The following is a 22,179-nucleotide window of genomic DNA, read 5'->3' as shown; positions in this document are numbered from 1 at the left end:
TTTATAATTTCTTTCCTTCTGCTGGCTTTGGGGTTTTTTTGTTCTTCTTTCTCTAATTGCTTTAGGTGCAAGGTTAGGTTGTTTATTCGAGATGTTTCCTGTTTCTTGAGGTAGGCTTGTATTGCTATAAACTTCCCTCTTAGCACTGCTTTTGCTGCGTCCCATAGGTTTTGGGTCGTCGTATCTCCATTGTCATTTATTTCTAGGTATTTTTTGATTTCCCCTTTGATTTCTTCAGTAATCACTTCATTATTAAGTAATGTATTGTGTAGCCTCCATGTGTTTGTATTTTTTACAGATCTTTTCCTGTAATTGATATCTAGTCTCATAGCGTTGTGGTCGGAAAAGATACTTGATACGATTTCAATTTTCTTAAATTTACCAAGGTTTGATTTGTGACCCAAGATATGATCTATCCTGGAGAATGTTCCATGAGCACTTGAGAAAAATGTGTATTCTGTTGTTTTTGGGTGGAATGTCCTATAAATATCAATTAAGTCCATCTTGTTTAATGTATCATTTAAAGCTTGTGTTTCCTTATTTATTTTCATTTTGGATGATCTGTCCATTGGTGAAAGTGGGGTGTTAAAGTCCCCTACTATGATTGTGTTGCTGTCGATTTCCCCTTTTATGGCTGTTAGTACTTGCCTTATGTATTGAGGTGCTCCTATGTTGGGTGCATAAATATTTACAATTGTTATACCTTCCTCTTGGATCGATCCCTTGATCATTATATAGTGTCCTTCTTTGTCTCTTGTAATAGTCTTTATTTTAAAGTCTATTTTGTCTGATATGAGAATTGCTACTCCAGCTTTCTTTTGATTCCCATTTGCATGGAATATCTTTTTCCATCCCTTCACTTTCAGTCTGTATGTGTCTCTAGGTCTGAAGTGGGTCTCTTGTAGACAGCATATATATGGGTCTTGTTTTTGTATCCATTCAGCCAGCCTGTGTCTTTTGGTGGGAGCATTTAATCCATTTACATTCAAGGTAATTATCGATATGTATGTTCCTATTCCCATTTTCTTAAATGTTTTGGGTTTGTTATTGTAGGTGTTTTCCTTCTCTTGTGTTTCTTGCCTAGAGAAGTTCCTTTAGCATTTGTTGTAAAGCTGGTTTGGTAGTGCTGAACTCTCTCAGCTTTTGCTTGTCTGTAAAGGTTTTAATTTCTCCATCACATTTGAATGAGATCCTTGCTGGGTAGAGTAATCTTGGTTGTAGGTTCTTCTCCTTCATGACTTTAAGTATATCTTGCCACTCCCTTCTGGCTTGCAGAGTTTCTGCTGAAAGATCAGATGTTAACCTTATGGGGATTCCCTTGTGTGTTATTTGTTTTTTTTCCCTTGCTACCTTTAATATGTTTTCCTTATATTTAATTTTTGACAGTTTGATTAATATGTGTCTTGGCGTGTTTCTCCTTGGGTTTATCCTGTATGGGACTCTCTGTGCTTCCAGGACTTGATTAACTATTTCCTTTCCCATATTAGGGAAGTTTTCAACTATAATCTCTTCAAATATTTTCTCAGTCCCTTTCTTTTTCTCTTCTTCTTCTGGGACCCCTATAATTCGAATGTTGGTGCGTTTAATGCTGTCCCAGAGGTCTCTGAGACTGTCCTCAGTTCTTTTCATTCTTTTTTCTTTATCCTGCTCTGCAGTAGTTATTTCCACCATTTTATCTTCCAGGTCACTTATCCTTTCTTCTGCCTCAGTTATTCTGCTATTGATCCCATCTAGAGTATTTTTAATTTCATTTATTGTGTTTTTCATCATTGCTTGATTCCTCTTTAGTTCTTCTACGTCCTTGTTAAATGCTTCTTGCATTTTGTCTATTCTATTTCCAAGATTTTGGATCATCCTTACTATCATTATTCTGAATTCTTTTTCAGGTAGACTACCTATTTCCTCTTCATTTGTTAAGTCTAGTGTGTTTTGACCCTGCTCCTTCATCTGCTGTGTGTTTTTCTGTCGTCTCATTTTGCTTATCTTACTGTGTTTGGGGTCTCCTTATCACAGGTTGCAGGTTTGTAGTTCCCGTTGTTTTTGGTATCTGTCCCCAGTGGCTAAGGTTGGTTCAGTGGGTTGTGTAGGCTTCCTGGTGGAGGGAACTAGTGCCTGAGCTCTGGTGGATGAGGCTGGATCTTGTCTTTCTGGTGGGCACGTCCACGTCTGGTGGTGTATTTTGGGGTGTCTGTGGCCTTATTATGATTTTAGGCAGCCTCTCTGCTAATGGATGAGGCTGTGTTCCTGTCTTGCTAGTTGTTTGGCATAGGGTGTTCAGCACTGTAGCTTGCTGGTCATTGAGTGATGCTGGGTCTTGATGTTGAGATGGAGATCTCTGAGAGATTTTTGCCGTTTGGTATTACGTGGAGCTGGGAGGTCTCTTGTGGACCAGTGTCCTGAAGTTGGCTCTCCCACCTCCGAGGTACGGCCCTGATGCCTGGCTGAAGCACCAAGAGCCTTTCGTCCACACGGCTCAGAGTAAGAGGGAGAAAAAATAGAAAGAAAGGAAGGAAGGAAGGAAGGAAGGAGGAAGGAAGGAAGGAAGGAAGGAAGGAAAGAAAGAAAGGAAAGAAAGAAAGAAGCTATAATATAGTGAAGTAAAATAAAGCTATTGTAAAGCAAAGCTATACAGACAAAATCTCCCCCAGAAGCATATACATATACACTCACAAAAAAAAAGGAAAAGGGGAAAAATTAATATATCCTGCTCCCAAAGTCCACCTCCTGAATTTGGGATGATTCGTTGTCTATTCAGGTATTCAACAGATGCAGGCCCATCAAGTTGTTTGTGGAGTTTTAATCCGCTTCTTCTGAGGCTGCTGGGACAGATTTCCCCTCCTCTTCTCTGTTCGCACAGCTCCTGGGGATCAGCTTTGGATTTGGACCCGCCTCTGCGTGTAGGTCGCCTGAGGGCGTCTGTTCCCCGCCCAGACAGGACGGGGTTAAAGGAGCAGCTGCTTCGGGGACTCTGGCTCACCCAAGCCGCGGAGAGGGAGGGGTACAGAGGAGGCGGGGCGAGCCTGCGGTGTCAGAGGCCGGCGTGACGTTGCAGCAGCCTGAGGCGCGCAGTGCGTTCTCCCGGGGGATGTTGTCCCTGGATCACGGGACCCTGGCAGTGGCGGGCTTCACGGGCTCCCGGGAGGGGCGGTGTGGAGAGTGACCTGTGCTCGCACACAGGCTTCTTGGAGGCGGCAGCAGCAGCCCCAGCGTCTCACGCCCGTCTCTGGGGTCCGCGCTGATCGCCGCGGCTCGCGCCAGTTTCTGGAGTTCGTTTAGGCGGCGCTCTGAATCCCCTCTCCTTGCGCGCCGCGAAACAAAGAGGCAAGAAAAAGTCTCTTGCCTCTTCGGCAGCTGCACACTTTTTCCCGGTCTCCCTCCCAGCCAGCTGTGGTGCGCCAACCCCTTCAGGCTGTGTTCACGCCGCCAACCCCAGTCCTCTCCCTGCCGCCAACCCCAGTCCTCTCCCTGCGATCCGACCGCAGCCCGAGCCTCCGCTCCCAGCCCCGCCCGCCCCGGCGGGGGAGCAGACAAGCCTCTCGGGCTGGTGAGCGCTGCTCGGCGCCGAGCCTCTGTGCGGGAGTCTCTCCGTTTTTTCCTCTGCGCCCCTGTTGCTATGGGATCCGCGCTGTTAGCTGCGGCTCGCGCCCGTCTCTGAAGTTCGTTTAGGCGGCGCTCTGAATCCCCTCTCCTCGCGCACCAGGAAACAGGGAAGAAAAAGTCTCTTGCCTCTTCGGCAGCTGCAGACTTTTTCCCGGACTCCCTCCCGGCTAGCTGTGGTGCACTAACCCCTTCAGGCTGTGTTCACGCCGCTAACCCCAGTCCTCTCCCTGCGATCCGACCGAAGCCCGAGCCTCAGCTCCCAGCCCCGCCCGCCCCAGCGGCTGAGCAGACAAGCCTCTCGGGCTGGTGAGCGCTGGTCAGCGCCGAGCCTCCGTGCGGGAAGTGCGGGAATCTCTCCGCTTTGCCCTCCGCACCCCTGTGGCTGCGCTCTCCTCCGTGGCTCCGAAGCTTCCCCCCTCCGCCACCCGCAGTCTCTGCCCGCGAAGGGGCTCCTAGTGCGTGGAAATCTTTCCTCCTTCACAGCTCCCTCCCACTGGTGCAGGTGCCGTCCCTATTCTTTTGTCTCTGTTATTTCTTTTTTCTTTTGCCCTACCCAAGTACGGGGGGAGTTTCTTGCCTTTTGGGAGGTCTGACGTTTTCTGCCAGCGTTCAGTGGGTGTTCTGTAGGAGCAGTTCCACGTGTAGATGTATTTCTACTGTATCTGTGGGAAGGAAGGTGATCTCCGCGTCTTACTCTTCCGCCATCTTCTCTCCTCCCCACATGACTCTTTTTGAATTACGGTTTTCTCAGGGTATATGCCCAGTAGTGGGATTGCTGGGTTATATGGTAGTTCTATTTTTAGTCTTTTAAGGAACCTCCATCCAGTAATTCCTCTTTTGTCTCACGTTTTTACCTCTCATTCTGTTTCAAAAGTTCAGGTTTTCCTATGTGAACTGCATCATCTTCTCAGAATGTGAAATTTCAAGATCTTCATTATCTTTCATTATCTTATTTTTTTTCTTCTCCTGTTTTAACAGTGTCCTTTTATTTTCTGAAAATAACCTCCATTATGTATTTGCTTTCTGTTTCATTTTTGTCTTCTTCTGCCTCTGAGCCTTCTCAATTATATTCATTTTTTCCAGCAACCTTCAAATGGCCCTCATTGAGGTGTTATGTTATTTCCAGCTTATTGTCATATGGTTTAGCAACAAATATACACATAGATGTAAAGCATTTTGTCAACATTTATCAATTGGGGAATCTAGGCAAAGGGTATATGGCATTATGGTATTCTTTTGACATTTATGTTAGAAAAAATTTTCAATATAGAGAAGTTAGAAATTATTGATAATAATAATACGTAGTAATTGTTTTTTGTTTAACAATTATTATAAGTCAAGCACCATTCCAAGCATTCTAACATATATTATTACCTCATTTAATCCTTATACCAACCTAATGAGATAAATACTGTTATCCCCATTTTACAGCTCAGGAAAATGAAGCATAGATAAAGTGACTTGCCTGGTGTGTTATATAGCTAGTGAGTGACAGAGCTGAGATTTGAACTCAGATAATCTGTGCATTAATTGAATAATATAAAAATGAATAAGTCCCTGTTTTCAAGTTATCATCAAGTTAGAGGTGATATTTATGCAGATTTCTTTCACTTATGCTGTGAAAGAAGTTAAGCATCATAAAACAATTTTATCTAGTTAAGGGGCATCAGGACTAGGAGAAGATGTAAGTTTAGTTTTGGGTCTCACGGTGGAAGTATTTGAAATGCAGCCTAAGGCATATGAACTTTATTTGGTAGGCACTGGACAACACTGAGAACTAAAGAAACTACGGCCCAAAGATATTAAGTATTTTTAAGAGCTAGTTACTGTCAGCCAAGATATAAACTTCAGTCCTAGGCCAGAGGTGTCTCTTTTATACTATTATGGCTTTTCTAGATGCCAGTTCTTTGTCCCCATATTCAGTTAGTGATCAAGACCTGTTGACACTTCCTTTGAAATGTTTTTAATTCGTTAGTCCCTTGCATGTGGTTCATATTTATGTCTAAACCTAATATAAGCCATTATTCTATTCCTGATTCTCATGCTGTAGACTCCAGACCAGTTTTCTTCAGTCTCTTCCCTCTCTGCTTTTTCTCTTACTCATCTGGTAAAATAAAAAGTAATTTTAATTTTATTATTATCTGGAACTTTTTTAACATGACTGCTTCCAGATTATAATTTTAAAGTAGTGCTTTTTCATGTCACAGCTAAAGAATTTTAGAATTTCAGAGACGGAAGCTTAAAAAGAAAAACCAACCTAGTGGTTAAAATTCATACTTGTTACTCATTCAATAAAAACAACAACAAAAATAAACAAACAAAAGTCGTTTCTGACAGAAAAAAGAAGACACAGTCTGTGTCTTCATGGAGTTTATCATTTGGCATGGATTGCAAGTGAATGCAATGTATTGTGGCAAGTACTGTGATGGGGTCCAGCAGAAGGCTCTATAAGGACACCTGTGGAAGTACCAAGTGCTGTTTTAGGGGATTAAGGAAGCTTTCCCTGAGGAAGAGCTAACTAATTTAAATTGAAGAGGAGTTTTCATTCTCCAGATCAAGTGTGCAGTGGAGGACAGAATGGGTAGATTGGCCAAGAGTACAGAGAGGTTGAGGACATGGGTTTGGAGATGAGGGCGATTGTCGTGTGATTTGGCAGTCTCAGGTAACTGGCTATGGATTAAGAAGTCAGTCTGAGGGAGGCAGGTATATTGAGGGATGAAGTTGAAGAATAAATTGTATTCAGGCTGTCTGTAGTCTCATACGCCATGTATAAGAATCTCCTTGTCCCTGAAAAACATGCACTTTTGTGCCATTTATTTTCATTTTCTTTTTCTAGAAAACTTTACCTTTCATTTCAGTCCAACTCAAACCTCGCACTTTATAGTTCATCCCAGCTTCTTTCCTACCCAAGAAAATTTCCCAAAGTATGTCAGCTTTTTCTCCAAAAACATAACTCTTGTCTCTACTATTCATTTGCCAAGTGATTCTATCTTTTTGTCTTACTATTTAAAAAATTTTTCATCAATGTGTGTATAGCTTCTCTATTCAGTTATGGATGGTAAATTCCTACTAATAATCGATCAGTATTTGAAATTTAATAATTCAACTGTATTTTGAATCTGTAAAAGTAAAACAATTAACTGTGAACAAATTCTTATCTATGGATCAGCAATTTAAAGGTTCTTAAAAATCTCTTCTTTGGTTAAAAGAAAAATCAGGCCTGAAATCAAGTATGAGAAGTAGCTTCAGAGAAAAATAATCTTATGAAAACCAATCTCATATTGAATATTTGAGAATTTAGAGATTTGGGAATATTTGTTAAAAGCTAGAAAATTTAATAGAAACTGTATTTCTACTTTTGAAATTTAATGCATCCATGAATTTAACTTTAATCCTAATATGTTAATGTAGCCGTTATATTGGGGAGAATACTTTTTCAATGTATTACTTTAAATATTGAGATTTCACACATATAACAAGTTACTGTCTTAAAAACCACCTGGAATTATGTGTAATGTGAATGCAGTAATTTTTAAATTGCTATAGCTATGACTTCTGGTTAAAACATTGTGTTTTTCACGTCCGTGAAACACATTATCTGTAGTTGTGTTGGTTTTTTTTTCCCTCTTATTCAGCATGTATGTTATTGCATGAAACTAAAGGGAAGCTTAAATTTTTTGAGTAGTTTTTTTTAAGGTACTTTAAGATTAGGAAATATGTGGTATGTATAAGACTTCTGTAAAACCTTGTTTAATCTTTATTGGAAAAGATGGTTTATCAACAATGTAAAAACAGAAGAATAACAGTGTATCTGTCTTAACTGTCTGCTGGCACTTTGAAGACATAGGAGTCCAGGGGTGTGTCCAAACTGGGAATTAATGAGGGTAGCATAGTTATGCAGCTAAAAAAGATGTGAAGTTTAAGAGGGTAATTAAAATTAGAAGCTAAAGATCAGACTATCAGTGCAGAAAAGTAAAATAAATATAATTTTTTCCAGGCAAGGCCTTTCCTCAGAGGTTTTTGCTTCTACTCTAGTTCCTAAGGAATAAGATTTACTTAACCAATGTGTAAAATACACAAAAGGAGGGAGTGCAGATGATAATTGTGTTAATGACAACTAGGATTGATTGAACTTTTCAGTGGAAACAAATTCAGTATCTGAAGTGAGTAAAAGTCAAAGGCTTTGTGATAATGATAAATGATTTATAATAATCACTGTAATAATTTTATAACCTTTATTTCTTTCTGAAATTATATTGTATATCTTTTCCCTCCAACTTCTTCCCCTGCCCTTCCAGAGGCTCTCCCTATAGAGAATCTCCTTTGGGTCATTTTGAAAGCTATGGAGGGATCCCCTTTTTCCAGGCTCAGAAGATGTTTGTAGATGTACCAGAAAATACAGTGATACTGGATGAGATGACCCTCCGGCACATGGTTCAGGATTGCACCGCTGTAAAAACTCAGTTACTCAAACTGAAACGGCTGCTGCATCAGGTTAGTATGTAGTGAACGTTTTCAGCTCTGATATTTTGAATTGCAAAATGGATTGACTTTACTTATTTTTAAAGTAAAGTTGAATTTCTAATGTCTACTTAGATTTGTGGAGAAATAATGGTTTAAATAGTACATAATAGGAACTTCTCTGAGAGGAAAAAAAAATGTGTGATTTTGCATGGTGGTCTCAATACAGTCCCCAGCATTTATGAGCTATGTGATATTTGGTAAACTCTCTGCTTGTTTCCTTGTTTTTATAGTACCTGCACTGTAAGGTTGTTGAGAGAGTTAGAGTTAGTAGTTGCAAATTGAGTGATTTAATACCTGAAACATAGTAGGTGTTCAGTCCTCAGTGGCTGCTACTATAATTTCAGCTAAGTGAGAAATAAGGAATAGCAATTTACATAATCATATAATTTCACTTTTATTTGAAACCTTCAAGTTTAGTCATCCCCAGTCTTCTCATTTTTTTTTGGAGAAAATCTAGATGATGTGGTTGTCCAAAGACACATGGTGAGCTGATGGTAGAACCTGGCTTCTGATTCAATAGCACTTTCTTTGTTTGACCAGAGCACATACAGGCAAAGTCCAATGCAAAGCAGAAAGCTAAGGAATAAAATACTAATTTTAAATTGGGAATATATTTTGTTTAGTTTTAAATCTATATTTGTATTTTGTAGACTGGGCAAGTTTAACTTAAAATTATGGTTGAGAAAGAACAGTCTGGATTTTCTGCTCAGTTTACATTCTGAGTTACCTTCCTCAGGATTGTATATCCTAACTTCTTATGATCAGGGACCAAGTCTTAGAATTTCCGGTGGCCATCAAAGCCATCTGGCAGCCATCAAGATAGATACTCAGTAAAGGCTATTTGAAGTGAACTATGGCTCCTCTGTTAGTAACTACAATTAGTGTGAATATCCTGTTAGTCATGTAAATTGTTTTTTATTACTTTATTATGGATTCTCTGGACTATTCTCCATTCTTTTTTTAAAAAAATTATTTATTTATTTATATTTTTGGCTGTGTTGGGTGTTTGTTGCTGCATGCAGGCTTTCTTTAGTTGCAGTGAGCAGGGGTTACTCTTCGTTGCGGTGCGCGGGCCTCTCATTGCGGTGGCTTCTCTTGTTGCGGAGCATGGATGATAGGCGTGCGGGCTTCAGTAGTTGTGGCTTACAGGCTCTAGAGCTCAGGCTCAGTAGGTGTGATGCATGGGCTTAGTTGCTCCGCAGTATGTGGGATCCTCCTGGATCAGGGATCAAACCGTGTCCCCTGCACCAACAGGCGGATTTTTAACCACTGTGCCACCAGGGAAGTCCCTGTTTTTCTCCATTCAAAAAGGTAGATATTTGACTACCTTTTGAAAAGACACTTTTCTGTGCTAAGGCCGGGAGCAAGAAAGTGGAGGATCCTTTTCGGATCTGAGGTTCTTGGACTCCTCTCGAGGCAGAAAGAGATTCAGTGATTGAAACACCCAGACATAAAGCTTACAACTTAGTTTAACTGTAACTAGGATATAGATTCTCTTCATAGTATTTCTCTTCTTGCTGGTCCTGGGAGAAGACTTTCTGTCAGGAGCTTCAGAAACAAAGGAAAGAGAAGGTAGAAAAGGTGGTAAATAGCTAAAATCTGTTAAATATCTACTTGGAGTTAGTCATTGTACTAGCTTTACCACATAGCCTCTTTTGCGTCTGGGTGTATTGCCCTGAAACATGAAGCATGATTGAATATCATCTAATTAAGACTAGGCCACCTCTAATAATGAGTGAAGTAGCATAATTCAGGAGAGAATAGGTGAATTGGTAACCAACCATAGGTACCATAAAAATAGAAAACTGTTTTTTGAGACACTTTATGAAAAACTGTGAATATCTTAATGGCTCTTTCCTGTCATTATGGCCTCTGAAATTTTAGATAGTACGCATTGATCAGATTGACTTTATCCATTGTTTATGCAGTGAAAACAAAATTATGAGAAGAAAATTGTCTTTTTAGGACAACTTTAAAGTTCCCCAAAATGCTAATAGAAGTTAAAAGCTGAATTAGTCCAATATTTTGTATAATTGCCTCTTTTTTTTTTGGCTGCGTTGGGTCTTTGTTGCTGTGCACGGGCTTCCTCTAGTTGCGGCGAGCAGGGGCTGCTCCTCGTGGCGGTGTGCGGGCTTCTCATTGCGGTGGCTTCTCTTTGTTGTGGGGCACAGGCTCTAGGCGCGGGGGCTCAGTAGTTGTGGCTCGCGGGCTCCATAGCGCAGGCTCAGCAGCTGTGGCACATGGGCTTAGTTGCTCCGTGGCATGTGGGATCTTCCTGGGCCAGGACTTGAGCCCACGTCCCCTGCATTGGCAGGCGGATTCCCAACCACTGCGCCACCAGGAAAGTCCAGTTGCCTCTTAATGTTACTAAATTTTAAAAACTTCACTGTAATACATATACATGGCTTAAAAAAATCACGTAGTATCAAGAGGCTTAATGAAAAAACAGTATTTCTGTCCCTCTCCCCACTTCAGTCAGCCTTTTCTAATCTGAACAGGTTCCTATCTGAAGCTTCTTTAGAACTATCATACAGGGACTTCTTTTGTCATATTTTGGGATTTTGACCGTTATTTCCTGGATAACATATCTTCTTTTTTCTTAGTTTACTCCCTTATTTAGCTGGAGTATAGCCTTAATTTACTTCCTAAGAGAGGGCAAATGGGTGGTAAATTTTTTTAAATTAATGTGTCACTGAAAATCTCTTTTTATCTACTCTCACATTTAATTGATACAAATAGTTTGGCAGGGATGGAGTAGTTTGGCTGGGATAGAAGTGAGTTTTTCCTTAGAAATTTGAAGGCATTGCTTTTCTAAGATCCAGTTTAGCCACTGAGAAAAATCTACTACATTCTAATCCATTTTACATTTTGTTTTGTCTGTTTTTAATCTCTCTGGGAGATTTTTAGTCTTTTATTTATGGCATTCTGCAGTTTCACAGTGATATCCTGGGATTTTTTTGTTTGTTTGTTTTCCACTTAATGTATGGGTAATTAGTGAGCTTTTTGAAGATTCATGTAGTGTGAAATTTTCTTAAGTCATTTCTATGATTATTTTCTTTATGCTGTTTTCTCTGTTTCTTTCTGGAATTCTTAGTAGTCAAAACTAGAACTTATGAATTTTCAGTCTTTTTTCTTTCATATTTTCCTTTTCTTTGAGTTTGATTATGTTTCTGGTATATTTCCTCAACTTCATATTCCAGCTCCCTGTTTCTGTTGAATTATTTATCTTGGCAATTGTATTTCCAGTTTCCAAGAACTCTTTATTGTATACCTTTCCTTATTCATATCATTCAGTTCTTATTTTGTCAGTAAACTATATTAAGTAGCTTGTTTCTGTTCTTTTTTGTTAAGATTTCTCAGGTTCCCTACATTATTATCTCTTTCTAAATGGTCATTTTGTTCTTTGTGTTTATTTTAGTTTCTCTTTCTTTTGGAATATTTCTTCAAATATCTAATGATTCTTTGTTGTTTATTAATATTTAAGAGTGAGGGGGGAAAAGTTGGTTCAGGACTCTTTATACATGGGCTGGGCTTGTCAACTGGCTGGCTTCATTTTATAGTGACGGATGGATGTCAGTGGACCCTCAGTACTTCCTAAGTGGAGGATTTTTCTTTCTGAGGTTTTGTTACAGTTTCTCCAGAGAAGAAACCTCTGATTTTTTTTTTTGCTTGGAGTAGAGGTAGAAGACTGGGAATCTATTTTTGCCTTATGCAGACTTCCAGTTAATTCCCATATTTTTAACCCTAATGAGTCATATACTTATCTTTTCCTGTATCTAGTATTTTGACCCTCTTTGGAGTTTTGCAGGGCAAATTGGTTCTCTTTTTGTTCGTATTCCTTGTCTACACACACTGTAGTTGTGTCTTCCTCCAGTCCTGCTAAATCACTAGTTAGAGTTTCTGTCTGCTATGTCCCCTCTTCAGTTGTCTTTATCATTATGGTTTATATGTTATTTAAATTTCTTTACTCTCATTTTAGTATCGGTTTAAAAGAAAGATAAAAATATCTCTAATCAAAAGCCCTCTACTTCTTATCGATTAAAATACAGAGAAAAATACTTAAGTAGTACTTTAGTTGTGTGAATGCTTACTTATGAAACTTTAATGTGTCACAGCTCAAATTTTATTTAATCCTTGCATGTTGTTGTTGTTTGCTGGATTTGCCAGTAGAGAGGTGATGTTTTGTATTCATTTGCAAACACAAGAATTGTAAATAAACACTGGCGGCCAGTATTTGCTTGGGGCTTCTCATATGAGATTGCTATTATAGGGAGGAGTCACCCTTATTTCAATGAAACATGAAGCTTTTCAAGATTTGACTGAATACTAGCTCAGAAAGAAGAATGTCCACTTAGAAAGAGGTAGTTGCATAATCTCTTTTGTTCTCTTACTTTGATGTTCTCTAAGTGGCTTACCCTAAGGCAGTGTTCCTTAAACTCCAACAGAATTCTTTTCCTTGATTATTTTTAGCAAAGTTTAGTTAGGCTATTCCCTTATAAGGTTGAATTAAATTTATATAAGAATACTAAAGAAAAATGAATGAAAATAAAAATAGCATAAAAATGATTTCTGCAACCCGATTCTTATTGGAAACAACAGAATTTTATAGAGCTTCTGAGAACTTTACGTATAAATACATAAAATTTCTATTACCTAGTACTCATTAAATGTATGTTAGATTGATTTTAATCAAACAATTTTGCATGTACCTTACCTGCCTTAGTTGCTTGTTATCCATCAATACAGTGGACTCTCATTACTGTCTTTGTCTTCTTGACATCCAGGACCTGATCAAGAGACCCTACTTGACAGGACGAATGAGAAGCCACCTTTGCATTTTGTAGACTTCCCTTTAGTATCTATTACCAGTTTGAAGGAATTGCTTTTGTGTTAGTCTGGGTTCTCAAGAGAAAAAAGAACCAATAGTGTGTGTATGTGTGTATATTTATCTATCTACATGCACACACACATGTAATATATGAAGAGGTTTATTATAAGGATTTGGCCCACATAATTATAGAGGCTGAGAAATCCCAAGATCTGTAGTCATTAGGCTGGAAACCCAGGAGACTGATGATAAAGTTCTAGTCTGATTCTGAAAGCCTAAGAACCAGGAGAGTCAATGGTGTAAGTTCAGAGTCCAAAAGCCAGTGTCCCAGCTCAAAGACAGTCAGATGGAGAGAATGTGAATTCTCCCTTACTCCACCTTTTCTTTTATTCAGTCCCTCAGCAGATTGGATAAGGCCCACCCACATTCGGGAGGCATTCTGTAAGTCCACATTGATGGTAGTTTTGGCAGAAGCATTGCAAGTGTGGGAAGCGAATCATATCCAGAGTAAGGACAATAAGGACAAAACACTGCTTCTTCCGTAATGGAAGTGATCCAGTGTAATCAGCCTGCTACCAGATAGCTGGCCGATCATCCAAGGGATGGTGCCATATCAGGGGCTCAATGTTGATCTCTGCTGCTGGCAGGTAAGGCGCTAAGCAGTGACTGTAGCCAGGTGGGCCATGTTGCTGAGTCCATGCATAGTCTCCATCCCTGCCACCGTGGCTGTTTTGTTCATGAGCCTATTGGATGATAATAGGGGTGGCTGGGAAAGAGGCTGACTGGTATCCACAGAATGGGTCATCCTGTCCACTTGGTTATTAAAATCCTCCTCTGCTGAGGTCACCCTTTGGTGAGCATTTACATGAGACACAAATATCTTCATATTTTTTGCCTATGCAGAGATGTCTATCCACATATATATCTTCCCTAAATTTCCTTGTCACCAATTTTTCACTCATATTCCTTCCAACTCCTGACTATCCTGTCAAACCATCGGTTGCAGCCCATGAATTGGTATATAATTGTACAATTTTTCCTTCTAAGCAAAGTGAACAACTAGATTTACTGCTTGAAGTTGCCCACTGGGAGGATTTTCCTTTACCACTGTCTTTCTGGGATGTCCCAGAAAGGGACTGTAGTGTTGTAGCTGTCCACTTTCAGGTGTTGTCTGCATGTTGTACAGAACTATCTGTAAACCAGACCTGAGTCTTCTCTTCCCCTATCAGCTGATTATAGGGAATTCCCCATGAGGCCATAGTACAGGCTGAGAGAGAAAGACTGTATAGCAGGAGTAGGGACCATGGGCATTTGGGCCACTTTTTCATGTAACTTACTTGTATCGTCCGGGTCTGCTTGGGCCTGATCACATATATACCACTTCCATTTGATGATGGAATATTGCTGTACACACCCAACTTCATGGCTTTGTGTGCCAGATAATACCAGTTCATGATGGGCAGCTCAGGTAGCATGGTAACTTGGTGGCTCAAGGTTAAACATTTAGTCACTATTGAGATCCAGTAGCAGAACAAGAGCTGTTTCTCAAAAGGAGACTAGTTATTTGCAGAGGATGGATGGATTTTGCTCCACAATCCTAAGGGCCTACAGTGAGAGTCACCAGTGGAGGCCTGCTTAAGTCTCCAAACAGCATCCATATCTGCCACTGTCACTTCAATACCAGGGGATCTGCTGGATCATGTGACCCAAGTGGCAGAGCAGCCTGCACAGCAGTCTGGACCTGTTGCAGAGTCTTCTGGGCCCTACTCAAAACTAGCAGCTATTCCAGTCACTTGGTAAATGAGCTGAAATAACACATCCAAATGAAGAATATATTGTATTCAAAATCCAAAGAGGTCCACTAGGCATTGTACATCTTTTTTTTGGTTGTAAGAAGATCCAGATTCAAAAACTTATCCTTTACCTTAGAAGGGATATCTTGACATGCCCATGGTCCCCACTCCTGCTACACTGCCGCCTTTCTCTACCAGCAGTTGTTTATATTCCTTTTGTGTTTCTGGTAGTAACGGTAAATTGATGATTAGCAGTGCTATTCAAAGTAACGTTTACATGAAGTTTCTGTTCCTGGTCCACTAGAGTTAAAGTAGCTCTTGCCAGAATAGACGTCAACACATTTCATCCTTCTTCCACAAATTCTTGCTACCAGGGAAAAAAAATTGAGCCAAATTAAGCAGTATGTTTACTGACTACTTGATTTATATTCTGGTCCAAGCTTTTTACTGTGTCATAGACAGGAAACAGTTTGTGGACCAGAACTGTTCTGCAAATCAAACTGTGAATAACACTGGTGTAAGATACTGTCTTACCTGTAAAAGAAACATCAAGGGAATGAAAAAGATATGCAACCAAATGTTATATCAGAGGTATATTTATGTAGTATGCAAGAGAGAAAATGCCCTGGGAATGGAGATGAAGAGATTCACCGTATGCCATTTTAGAGACATTGATATTTTGCTTCCTGAGAATTGAGTTTATCAGGTGAAGAATTTTGGGGAGATCAGTGGAGTTGGCACGTGCAAAGGCACAAGTTCTTAAGAGCTGCGTTGACTGAGAGAAAACCCACAAGTACTAAGATACTCAACAAGGAGAAAACCAGAAAAACCAGGGCTCACTTGGTACACTTTGAGGTGACTATTAATACAACTTCTTACTCTAAAAAAGTTTATTAATGGGAAATAATTAAGCACTTATGCTGCATTTATAGTAGGATATATATTTCAGTAACTAAAGAGATCCTTCATGAAAGACAGTTCATCTCTGCTGAAGAATGCCGGCAAATGAATGTACAAAGTGTGATACAATTAGAGAAACATCATTTTACAAACCCTAATAAAATTCCGTAAATGAAATTTATGCCAAGATTATTATTGTTACAACCATTAGGTGAAAGAGTGATGCTTTCCCAGCCAATTCATATGGTGCCAAAGTAACATTGTATAACTTACTTTATGGTTGCAAGAGAAAAACACATAATTGTTCGTTGGAGAGATCAAATTGCCATCACCCCTATCCAGTGATTAGTTTTCCCATCACTACTGAGTTCGGTTAACCACATAGTGTGTATCTTCTCATGTGATACACAGAATTATGTGTAATATATTCTAGGCAAAAATATTTAATTTTAATTCCTCAAGTCATTATTTACAGCTTCCTTTTTATAGGAGAAACAAATGATAGGAGATTAAGAAAGGAAGGAACCAAAGAAATTCAAATGGTTGGAAATTCTGTAGGAAAGATAGTGACGTCGCTTCAGCTTCTTAGTGTCCTAAAAATTTAGTACAGGGAGGTGACAGTGCTACCTTAAAAGGAATTTAAGAGACAGCTAGATGCAATGTGAGATCATGAATTGGATACTGGTTGGACAGATAACTATAGAGGACATTTTGGGTCAGTTGGAGAAATTTGACTATGGCCTATGTATTAGATGAGGTGGAATTTTACTGAAATGGAAAGATTGTTGACTGAAGAAAAGCAGGTTATAAAACAGTATGTGCATTATGATCATATATCTTTATCTCTATATACCTATATACCTATATCTCCAGAAGGATATGCACTAAGGTGGTAAGTGATGATACCTGGGTGGTGAGAATGTGATCCTTTTTAAAAATTTACATTTTCTAATTCCTGATTTTCTACAATATATATTTACTGTTTTGGAAAAAATAAAAGGCTATTGAAAAAGTATGTGTCCTACTTAAAGATTAGTTAAAAATTGGATATGGTTAAAATGTAGAGTATTAGGGAAGAGGCAGGAATGATAAATAGGCTTAGGGCAGATTGTAAAGGGTCTGTGTACCACAGAAGGAGCTTGGGCATTATTCTGTAGGCAGTAATAAGCTGGGATTAGTGACATGGCCAAATTGGCCAAATTGGTATTTTAAAAATATTACTTGAAGGGATCTATGGAAAATGAATAGCAGAGAGAGTGACTTAAGTCATAATATTTAGGCGGCTGTTGAGGACATCCAGGTTTTAGCTTAAAGTTTTTAAAAAGTCTTCTGTTTCCTGTATGTCTTACATAGTTGTATGTAAAAATTTTATATAGTGGTCATACATTTCATACTGGGCATTCTTCTAGGTTCTGTAATGTATATTATCTCTAGTTCTTGAAAAGTGGGTGATATTGGCTTCATCTCACAGTTGAAGAAGTTGAGACTCAGAGAGCTAATTAGTGATAAAACCGGAGTTTTTACCCCAGTCTATATGGACTCCAAGGCCTGCTGCACACAGCGACATTCTAGGAGATACCCTGGGGTACAACAGGAAGAGGAGAGTGTGAAGGCAGCCTCCAGCACTCTCCTCACCATCGCCTTGCATCCCTTCAGCCAAACCCAGAACAATGGTTTATTAAATAGGTCTCTGTATTTAAGAGTTCACTTGAACAAAGTTCTCAGTGCACACAAATAAAATTTAAAAATTGTAAACAATTGTGTTTAGTATTGATCTATTTTTGTTTTTGTTAATGCAGCTCAAGGGTACTTCACAATTTAAACAGCGCCTTTGTGAACTCTATTGTCTTTCTCAGTAACACTGTGGGATAGGGAGGATGGCAGTGATCCTATTTTAATGGTCAAAAAACTGAGACTCCCAGATTTATTGTGTTTCTCAAGGTCACCTGGTTGCATACTAATGCAGAATGTATTTTAAACCCAAGGCTTTTGAAATATTTTAGCATAATACTTCTCATATTGTATTACCTAATTTAGAGAATTTTAAATAAGAATTTTTGATCCTGATCTGAAGACATGGGCACATACAGAATAAAAAAATTTTTGATGGTGTCTTATTTCCTTACTTTAATTCTCTACTTCCTGTTTCAACCACTTGAAGCATAATATGCATATAGAGAAGGGTACAATTCATAAATGTCTATCTCAGTCAGTTTTCACAAACTGAAAATACCCATGGACTCAGCACTCAGCAAGAAAAAGAACATTACCAGGACCCCAGAACAGAAGCCTCTTTCAGTCATTAACCTGCATTTCTAATGGTGACTATCTGATTTCTGAAAATATAGATGAGTTTGCCTGTGTTTGAACTTTACATAAATGAAGGGAATGTATTATATTTCCTTTTTGTGTGTGGCTCTTTTTGCTCAACATTATATTTGTGAATTATTTCATTTTTTTCATTTGTTCTTATTGCTATAGAGTATTACATAATGTGAATATACCGCAATTTATTTCATTTGTTCCACAGTTGATAGGCACTTAGGCAGTTTTTGGTTATTATGAATAGAGCTGCTACCTTATTCTGGTATATGTCTTTTGGTGAACACACGTGTGCATTTTTGTTTGGTATATACCTATGAGTGGAATCAGCTTTAGTAGATGCTGTAAAACGGTTTTCCAGAGTGGTTATGCTCATCCATTTTCTTCACTCTCATTTCATTATCTTCCCTGTATGCTTTTATCGTATTATCACATTGAGCACCTCTTTTGACCTTGGAGTGAGAAATGAAATATCTAAGGTGGAGTAATGAGAAGAAACATGATGGTATCTTTTTCTGACACTTTTCTTTGGGATTGCAAAATATTTGATCCTGATCACTCATACCCTGTCTACCTGTTTTGGGGGATAAAAATAAAGAGGTATATAGTAGTGGTTTATGAACTGTCAAGTATGATATACAGATGTTTTGTTTTATTATTTCCTCTCAGCTCCAGTGTTGAGAATAAAACCAGTAACTTGTCCCTCACATAATTCTCTTGTCTGTCTGTCTGTCTCTGCCTCTGACTCTTTCTCTCTGTTCCTGTGTCTCTATCTCTCTGTCTGTGTATGAGGGGGAGTGGATGCATGGGTGCAGTGGCAGGAGGCTGAAATATTTACAGCAGCAGCAGCATCCTGGGAGAGTGCACTAAGAGTTGAGGAGCTGCTGAGTGATTGCCACTTGGTGGCAGAGAACCATAGAAAAGTCAGGGAACTTATGCTTCTCTATCCCCAGACATTTCTCTTCATTCCAGGAAAAATAAGTTTATGAAATATACATAAAAAGAGAATATACAACATGAGGGTACACCTTAATGAATAATGTGAAACAGGTTTGTACTCACCACCCAGGTTAAGGAACGAGACATTAGGAAGCTCCCTATGAGATCCTTCCTGATTGTAGTGCCTTCCCTTTCCAGAATCTAGTATTTCCCTTGCTTTTTCTGTTAATTTTTAACCGTCTCTGTTTGTGTCCTCATGAATATTAGTTTTGCCTCTTTTAGAACTTTATATAAATGAAATTATACTGTAAGTATTTCTCTGTGAATTGCTTCTTCCATTCAGCATTTTCTTTAAGGTTCTTTCGTATTTATGTTTAGTTCTGCTTCGTTAATTTTCATTTTTGCACTGTCCAATTCTGTGAACAATTTCTTTCTCCATTTTATTCCTCATGTCCATTTTGTTTCTTTCCAGTGTTTTTTGTTGTTGTTGTTATGACAAATAATGTTGATGTGAAGTTTTCCTGGTATACATGTGTGAAAATTCTTCTGGAGTAACTAACTAGGAGTGGAATTTCTGAATCATGGGGCATAGAAATATTCCACCCTACAAATACCAAACTATTTTCCAAAATTGTTCAATCTGTTTCACTCCCTTCAAGTAGTAGATGCTTTTTTTCCATTGTTCTACATCTGAGCAACACTTCGTATTATCAAACTTCTTAATTTTTGTCCTGTGATGGGAATCTAGTGATATTTAGTTGTGGCTTTATTCTGCATTTCAAAATCAGGAAATCAACATTGACACATTACTACCATTAAATCCTTAGAGCCTGTTCACCATTTGTCCTGGTAGTGTCCTTTATAGCAGAAGCAGAAAGATCCAGTTTAGAATCACACATTGCTTTTAGCTCTCATGTTTCTGTAGATGTCTTCGAACTGTGGTACTTCCTCAGTTTTCTCTTGACTTTGATGACCTTAATATACTTACTGTTTTGACCAATTCTCCTGATTATAACCAGCTTCTCACCACCTGTCCTGTGCAGTTGCCCTCCTCATCCCTCTAAGATTCTGAATTCCCATGCCTGGCTGCTCCCCTGTGTACACCTTCCTCACCCTACTTGGGCTCTGACTCCTTGTCAGCCCCATGGGTTCTGACACCCCACACCAGTGTCCTCCTCCTGTGGATGCCTCTTCACTCTGCTTGGGCTTGATACCACGTGTCAGTTGATGCCTGCACGTGGATGCCCTCTTAGCCCTACTTGGGTCTGACACCTGGCACTGGGCCTTTTCCTGCATAGACGCCCTCTTCATGCTGCTTGAGTTCTGGTAGCCCTCTCCAGGCCCTCCTGTGGGAGTACACCCACCCCACTCAGCTTAGACTCTGACAGCCCAGACCAGGCTGCCCTTGTGTGCATGCGCCCTCCTCATTCTATTCAGGTTTGACACTGGCATCTTTCTTCCCCCATCCTTTCTGTGGATGCCCTTTTTACTCCTTTGGGCTCTGACATGCCGTGGTAAGCTGACCCCCTGCAGGGACATGTTTCTCAAACCACTTAGACTCTGAAACCCTATGCTGGGCTGTCGTTTTGGGTGGAGACTTATCTTTTTTGTCTCACCTGATGGCTTATTCAGGAAGATAAAAGCAAAGTGAGGAGGAAGAGTAAGCAAATTTTAAAAAATTTATTGACTTTATCAGGTAGAGTTTGCATTCAAGTAAAGTGTACCCATTTTAAGTATGCAGCTGGAGTTTTGATGAAAAGACACAGTTGTGAAACCCCCAGCCCCACCATCAAGGTATAGAACACTGCTGTTGCTGCTGACATTCTCTCATGTCCCTTTGGAGTCAGTCTTCTCTCAAACCTGGCCCAGGCAGCCATTGCTCTGCTTTCTGTTACTAAAGCTTTGTCCTTTCTAGAATTTCATCTAAAAGCTTTGTCTTCTTCTAGACCATCCAATGTGTGCTTTTTTTTGTTGCTGGATTTTTTCACTCACCATAATGGCTTTGATACTCATCTGTGTTTTGTGAGTTTCAGTACATTCCTTTTTATTGTTGAATAGCATTCCATTATACACGTATGCACCACAATTTTATTTTCATCCATTTACCCGTTGATAGACATTTGAGTTGTTTTTAGTTGTGGGTTAATTGGGGTAATGTTGAATCTCTAGAATAATGATGGAAGTTAATAATAATAGATGCATTCAAAAAATTAGAATTTGAATTTAGGCCATTTTTCCCACTTGTTTGTTGTGGATAAATTATCTTGGATAAATTAAATTACTTAAATTTCCTATGCCTAGACTTCCTCGTAAAAGAAATAGAGATTATAATAGCTCCTATCTCAGGACTGTTATAAAGAAAGCATTAGGAAATTCAGATAAAGTGCTAAGCATAATGTCTGATGCATAGAAGGCAGTTAATAAGTAAGTGTTAGCTGTTATTTTACTGACAAGAGCAACATCAACAGAGGTAAAAATGTGGAAGTCAAGGGTTTTTAATTGCTTGCATTGCTTACAGTCTTATGTAGCTGCCCAAAAAGCTAATTCCATTTACTTTAGTATCCATGTATTGTTATTTCATCATTCAGTATACTTTATTAAGCACTTGTTGAGTATCAAGGATTGTGGTAGTAATGAAGATAAAAAGAAAGAAGACATAATCCTGTCCTATATCTAGTGCATTGTTCTTAAAACTACACATTACAAATGGTTAGTGGGTTTTGAAATAAATTTTGTCCACCATAACTAGACTTTTTTCCTAATAAAGTAGAATGGTATAGAAACTATTAGGGGGCATCACGTACGCATGACAAGAACAGATATTGTTTTGTGAAACTTGTTTTTAGTGTGATATTTGTATCTTTCTGTCTATCTACCATCCATCTATCCATTCACCATCTTTTTTAGACACATGCATGCAAACATACACACACACGCATGCACACATATTTGAGTATATATGTACATGGTTATGATGTAAAATGTATTCCTTATTGTGGGACATGGTCCAAAAAAAAAAACCTCCTCCAACAGGTAAACAGTACTATACTCAAGACTCCAAGGATAATAAATCAAAGATTTAAATTGGAAATAATGAAATAACCACTGCATCAATAAAACATTAAATCATCAATAAATCTGAGAGATGTTTGTGATGTTTTATAAAGAACGCTGGAAAACTTTAAAAGATTTAGAGAAAATACTGATACTTATATTCTATAGGAAGGCTAAATATTATAAAAATTATCTTAATCCATGGATATTAATGTAGTA

At 38.9% G+C, this 22,179-nt stretch overlaps 1 protein-coding gene across 12 annotated transcripts in view; it reads left to right on the top strand.

The window, feature by feature from the left end:
• CCSER2 (coiled-coil serine rich protein 2) overlaps positions 1–22,179 on the top strand; it is a 157,912-nt gene that overhangs the window by 89,913 nt on the left and 45,820 nt on the right. For 7 of the 12 annotated variants that reach the window (XM_059899507.1, XM_059899505.1, XM_059899506.1 and 4 more), the window contains one exon: positions 7,899–8,094. The exons of the other annotated variants lie outside the window; for them this stretch is intronic. In XM_059899507.1, the coding sequence (XP_059755490.1) occupies positions 7,899–8,094 (196 nt within the window). The remainder of the gene's footprint in view (positions 1–7,898; positions 8,095–22,179) is intronic. 12 annotated transcript variants of the gene reach the window in all.

The sequence above is a fragment of the Balaenoptera ricei genome, chromosome 16, assembly GCF_028023285.1.
Source record: "Balaenoptera ricei isolate mBalRic1 chromosome 16, mBalRic1.hap2, whole genome shotgun sequence".
Classification (NCBI taxonomy): Eukaryota; Metazoa; Chordata; class Mammalia; order Artiodactyla; family Balaenopteridae; genus Balaenoptera; species Balaenoptera ricei.
This window is presented reverse-complemented; position numbering and strand designations above follow the sequence as displayed.